Source organism: Nelumbo nucifera, chromosome 2, assembly GCF_055504915.1.
Source record: "Nelumbo nucifera cultivar China Antique chromosome 2, China Antique-T2T, whole genome shotgun sequence".
NCBI classification, from domain to species: Eukaryota; Viridiplantae; Streptophyta; class Magnoliopsida; order Proteales; family Nelumbonaceae; genus Nelumbo; species Nelumbo nucifera.
Window position 1 is genome coordinate 30,009,659 of NC_142650.1, and position 6,855 is coordinate 30,016,513.

General features: G+C 38.7%; 1 protein-coding gene across 1 annotated transcript; it reads right to left on the bottom strand.

Annotated features, from left to right (window-relative positions):
• Nucleotides 1-3,983: 3,983 nt before the first annotated feature.
• On the bottom strand, nt 3,984-5,135 carry LOC104603385 (ethylene-responsive transcription factor ERF084-like). The gene has a single exon (XM_010267406.3). The coding sequence runs from the start codon at nt 5,059-5,061 to the stop codon at nt 4,354-4,356; it is 708 nt and encodes a 235-aa protein (XP_010265708.1). The 5' UTR covers nt 5,062-5,135; the 3' UTR covers nt 3,984-4,353.
• Between the last annotated feature and the right edge of the window lie 1,720 nt (nt 5,136-6,855).

The window sequence follows — 6,855 nt, forward strand, 5'->3', positions numbered from 1 at the left end:
TGAAACCAATCTAAATTAACAAGAATTTGAATAGATTCAACAGTCTTTGGACCGGGCCAAAATGGTTCAAAATATTCAATGGACTAGATTGGACCAGGTCCATTTGTAATGGACTCACATTGGACTGGACCGGATTGGTCCAGATCCAGTCCAATTGACACCCCTAGGTACCATTGGATGAAGAATATCTTACAAAAGAAGATGATGAATAGTGTCTTTTTTGAAGGGTAATTTTGAGATTTTAAAATATTTCGAATGTATGCGAAATCACATGTGTCAGATAACTGACAAAATGTTAACAATAGGGCTTAAAGTGATAGTTTTCGGGAGTTTAGGTACTTCATTGGCATGCTTTGAAATCTGGATATTAAAGTGAGACTAACCCCAAGTATAGGTATTATTCTACAATTTACCTGAGATAAAATTACCAATTCAACGAGAAAGAAGATAATAGAGTCCATAAAAAAGTAGGAGGGGAGTTTGACCAAAAGACCTCAATAAAACACTTGGCTCTCCTAGCAATTACTTGATGGCTAAAGTATTTCCTTAATAAAGAGTGAACCTAAAAGGAATAAAGATATTAATGATAGACAAAACTAGAATGTAATCCACCATTTGCCACAAATTTGGGGAAACACCATCCATCCCTACATTCAAAATATTTACAGTTGATAAAGAGTCCGAAAGGATAATAATATTGTGAAGATTCTCTCTTGAAGCAAACAAAACAACACCTAGAATCATGGTTTTTAAAACAAACCTGGAGACCGAATCGGTTAGGGGTCCGGTTATCGGGTTGAACGGTCGACCTTTTTGACATAACAATTAAAAAAAATTAAGAAAATTAAAAAAATAAAAGCGGTCAAAAACCGTTTGAACGGTTAACTGCCCGGTTCAGCGGTTTGCTGAACAAAATCAACGGTTTATGGGGAAAACCTGATTTTGGGAAAAAACGAACCGGTTCCTAGTTTTTCTGGTCCGACCGTCCAGTCCGGTCTGGTTTTGAAAACCATGCCTAGAATGGCTCTTAGCTCCAAGCCCAACAAAGAAGCATTCATGAAACATCTCCCTCTTACAACAACTACAGAAGATCCAACATTAGATAAACAAACAAAAGAATACAAACCTATCCCATAACTACTCAACCCACAATCACAAAATGACATAAATGGTGTTTGGAAGTGTGGGTGCTTTTTGGGACTGATTTTTAAGAAAAAAACGCCCATGTTTCCAAGACCTGTTTTTCACAAAAAAATGCTTCTACCACGTAGACAGTGAGCAACACTATGCTGTTTGGTAAGGTGATTTTCATCTCCATTTTTCATGTATGTGCTAACAGGTAAGCACCACATAGGATACACATCAGTCAACCATTGGGGGAAATGGTTCACTGAGGTGGGGTCCCGATTTTCAAGGCATGCCCAATTTTTTAATAATCGGCTGAACCAAACAATGACATACATGGGTGTTTGTTGAAATGCCTATACGGATCCGATGTGACACCGTTTTTTTTTTTTTTTTTCTGAAAAATGGCCATTGTTACAAACATCCCCATAATCAACATTTCTAATCAGGCTACTAAAATTAGGAACTACAAAAGAAACCTTTTCGGACTCTTCTAGCTTCCCAAGAAAAGAAACACTCCAAGAATCTTTGATTGAACCTAAAATTCACTTGGATGTTGGGATGCCAACAAATTCCTCTAAACAAAGTATCATTTCTAAACTACAAAATATGGTAAAGGATAACAGCTGCCACCATAAGAAAGACTCCATTCCAGGTCCAGTTTAGTTGGCTTAAGACATAAAAAAAAATGACTATGCACAGTGGGATGGCCGATAGAACTGAATCTCCCCTAGGTAAAGGCAAAAACTACAAGAGACTTGGCAATAGAAAACACTGGCTACCAGAATACTTATCTGGTATTCTGGTAAGTTTTTCCTGGGAAATACTTATCAGGGTAAATGTATTTACTCGTGTTCTTTTATTTCCTAGTAAATAAGGTAATGACCATTTTAGTTATAAAAATCTATTATTTAAAGGGGTATTTTTGTCCCATTCAAGTGTTAGCAACTTCCCCCTAGGTGAAAAGATTATTTATCCACTTAGGAGATACCTAGGAAAAATGAACTTTCCACAAATCTGAAAAATGAACATGGGATTCTTGGTCAATGAGAACCAAAATCCCATTGACCAACTTCCCCCCTCTTAAAATCCAAAAAAAGAATGCCCCCTTACAAAACTCTCCACAAGAAAAAGCCTATATATATATCAATGTAAAATAGGTAAATTCCAAACCTTGTGGATGATCCGTTGCCAATCTAAAGGCCCTATCAGTCTAAAAGTACTGGATGACTGACTTAATGGAAAATTTTCCATTGTAAGAGTCTAGTAAAAAAGACTGTTACAAGAAGATCTTAAGACATGTGTACTAAGAATCATCTTTATCCAGTCATTGTATCACAAAATCGGGACATTCCAATCCCCAGCTTCATCAATTATACCTTCAAATAGTTCCCTACCTAGTTGAGATAAAGCAATGTCCAATTGAGCCTCAATATAACAAGGTTTTTGATGGATCACCATGACCTTGCTCTAGTTCATTATCTTTTACTATTTTGGCTCAGTATGGAAGGAGTACAAATACAAATATAGAGTGCAAAACTTTGTTTTTTATATTATTTTGTATGTATTTATACTGTACATTTTTGTATTTGTACTTTTTTCAAACTGAGCTTTTGGCTCCATTTGGAAGGAGTAAAAATACAAATATGTACAATGCAAAACTTTATATTTTGTATATATTTATAGTATACAATAATTTGAGGCTATGTTTGGTTTGAAAGTTGAATTCCCCTCAGGCTAAACTTTCTATGGTTCTCTTATTTCATTTTTCTTTGTGTATCAATGCATATTATTATTATTTATATTTTTTGAAGAGAAAATGCCTACAAGCAGATTTCATTCATTAATATCAGCTAGATTTGGATGGTTGGACCATTACTCATTGATATGGAGCTGGTCCAAATATTGATGCAAAGTTGTGACATAATGATATTTTTTTTTGGTAAAATATGTATTGATACTTGACAATTTTGGACGTATTTGTTTCTGTGGTAAGTATTAGAATACACCACACCCCTACTGTGATCGTGTGATGGTGTGATGTGTTCCAAGACATTGAGATGTGAAAATAGTTATATTTTATACTAAATCAATGCTTTATGATTAGAATTAGAAAGAGATGTGGTGCATTCTACAACACGAGAGATATTAATATAGGCATGTTTCAAAATTCACAATGTTTTGTATTTGAGAACGTAACTAGGTAGAGCTCATTCCAAAATACGTCGTCATGGCCTCCGTGGTGGGTGGTGCGTTTTGAGATTGACCGAAATGAGCTTTTAACCTGCATTTCGGATTTCGGATTTCGGTCCAAACACCGCCTAAGACAGGTCCAGCACCGTTATTTTTCTTCTTTGTATTTCGAAAGATTGCAGAGCCGAAGATGGTGGCGGGGCAGGTGGCGTATTATCAGGCAATAATGATTTCTCACCCTCACCAACTCCCCCGCTTTATCGTAATCAACAGATGATACCGTTACCATCTATCACTCTGATCGAAATTGAAAAGCATCTCTCTCTCTCCCTCTCTCTCCGCGTGTATATGTCTTCTGCAGCCACGCTACCAACTTCATCTTCATATCCACCTTTGATTCAGGGTGATTATCCTCCGTCACAATTCACAAACCGGAAAAAGCCTACACTGTGATCATTATTCTGTTATTTATTCGTACTTGGAGAGAGAGAGAGACGACGACGACGACGTAAAAGGAGCAAACAATTCAGGGACCCAAAGTGCATTAGAGGAAGATGAAATAGCAGAAAATTTTAAATTCCAAGTAGGGACAAGGGAGCTAAGAAACCAAGAGAGAGAGAGAGAGTTTCTCAAACCAATATGCGGTAAATCCACTCATTCCACTGAACAAAAAAGGAGAAATTCCTGAACATGACACCCTTTCCTTTTTTTTTTTTTCTCTTTTTGTTTTTCTATGTATCTCATTACCATCATCAAAGGTGCAAACAGCTATACATTCTCTGCAAAGCACAAAAAGTTCTCATAGGTTTTCTTCTTCAGAGATAATTAACAGAGGCTAAAGAGCCTAGGACTACCCAAAAAAGTGAGAGAGAGAGAGAAGAAGAAGAAGAAGAAGAAGAAGAAGAAGAAGAAGAAGAAGAAGAAGAAGTAGAAAGGAGGTCTTCCCAGAAATCCCAGATTAGAAGTTACAGCGATGGTGTTGTTGTCTGAGAAGTTGAGACCAAGTTTCAAGTCAAACTCTACTCTGTTAGCTTCTCATTCTTCGGTTGCTGGACCGAACAGATGCGCCACAGATGTAACGACAATACAGCTCCTGCTACGTTGCACTCTTGGCTTCTTCTTGTCCACCGATGATGAAGACGAACACGGCGACGAGGCAGACGTTTCGGGTAAAGGCGAAGGGATCTCGAAATTAGTCCGAGCCTTGGATCCTCTTAGTCGCCTCGCAGCCGCGTCATAAGCTCGCGCCGCCTCCTCCGCCGTGTCAAAAGTGCCGAGCCAGAGCCTGCAACGCCCAATACGGTCCCGTATCTCCGCCGACCACCTCCCCCAGGGCCTCTTTCTCACCCCCCGGAAGCTCTTCTCCACCGTAACACTACTAACTCTTCGTTTCTCCTCCATCGTCTTCGGCGCTTCGCTGCCAAAACGCTGTGAAACGGAAATGGAAACCACCTCTGACCTTCCTTTACTACCATTACAACAACTCTTTCCAAAGAGAATTTCTGGACCAACTACGGCAGCAATTCCCTCAAGAACAGGTGGCAATTCATCTTTGTTATATCCCCCATACGAAAAACCACCTGAAACAATTCCATCCTTTGTAGAGTTATCCTCAGCCAGTTCTGCGAAAGTGATAGCAGGTCCGTAGTAGTAGGAGGGACACTCCTTCAGTATCTGAAACGTTTCGGACGATTCAAACAGTTGTTGTTTAATAAAGAACGGCAAGCTTTCACTGTTCGTCATTTTCTTCCCGTCGTTTTTGATCGAATTAACGAAACCGACGACCGAAGTGACGAATTAGCGGAGGTTTTGAAGATGGGTTCTTCTGGGTTTTCTGGGATTCGAAGCAGACGAAATGCTGCTATTTATATGAAAAACCGAGAAATTAATTAACAAAAGATAATAAGTATTTTCTTCTAATAAAAACAGATTAGACAGAAAAGCAAGAATTAAAGATTTCTTTCATTTTCGATGCGACCGTATCCCTCTCCAGTCGTTCCGTGGGGACCTTTTCGGAAGGAGCAGTGTGAACGAGATTATACTCTTCCAGTTTACCGAAAATACCCTCGATTTTTCAGAAATGCCAACGTTGGGTGGATATGAAGGAATGAGGACATAGATGCCATTATTGGAAAAAGTGGGAGGGGAGGGTATTCGAAATCATGTGATTTGATGGGATTGTACACCGTGTGATCTCGAGGATTTGATTGCATGCCTGCTGGCGGTCCGATTGCGTAAAAACTCTCGATCTTCGGGTCAGGGTGTCGTCAAAGGACAAAATTGTTTGACCGTTTGTGCTTTGATGGTTTGATGTTTCCAATATTATTTGGGTATTGGAGGGAGCACCAAAATAACCGTGGGCGATCCATGTTGGAAATGTGAAAACCATTGTGCAATCATAGATGAAATCATATACCCACGTCATGCTTAGGTCTCACCAACTGGATCCGTTCCCCTAGATCCAAATTTGGTTAGCTAACGTAAGTTTCGTTCGAAGGAGATTTTATTATTTTTGGATTCTCGTCGATTTTGGACACTGTGGACGCTTGGCCAGTGCTGTAATCGGGTCGGGTAAAGCAACATCCGAATCCAATCCAAATTCGATCCAAAATCTTTCGATTTTTGGATCTTGGATCGGATTTAGATCTAATCCAAGTCTAATTTGTTTTTTCAATGAAAAAAAAGTAAAAAAAAATAATTACTTTTTAACAGCTGAAAATACTAATAATTTTGCCTTTTAGTGCATAAGATTTTAAGGTGATCGAAACTGAAGTTGGATAAGACCAATGTATTCTTGAAATTTTTATTATATAATTATTTTAACAACTAAAAGACAAAACAATAAGTCTTTCAGTTCAACAATCCATTAATTGCTTTAATTAAGATTATGTTTGGTTTGAAGGAAAATGTAAGGAAAGGAAGGAAAAGATAGAGAAACTTTTACAAATCTTGTATCTTATCTTTTTCTTCTTTTCCCTACCTTTTCCCTTAAACCAAACATAGCAAGGGATAATAAGAAGGTAAAATTCTTGATAGGTACCCTGTATTTTAGGTTGAGTGTTAATTTAGTACCCGGACTTTAAAATGCGACAATCTAGTATCCAAATTTTCATTTTATGACAATCTAATACCTAGCGCTAACTCACCTTAAGTGTCATGGGAAAAGACACAAATGCCCCTTAAGTTTCATCCAATTTTTTACTGTTCACCCCCATTGTTCATCGTCTCCTTCATTGAACACTACCACTATTCCCCGCAATGTTCACTACCACTGTTCCAATCCGAACCATGGTTTCCGCATCATACTCTTCATCGCCACTGTTCACTACCACTGTTCCCCGTTACTATTCCCTACCACTCTGCATCTGCTGCCACCGGATTTGGGGGATGGAATTTGATGAGGGCAGATTTGGCCCTCCAGTACACCGTGACACATGGCATCTTGGTATAGCTGGCTGACACGTAGACACCACCTAAGCGATGATTTGGAGCCCCAGATCATGGTTCATCTTCACCCCGACCTAGTAACCTGCCTTT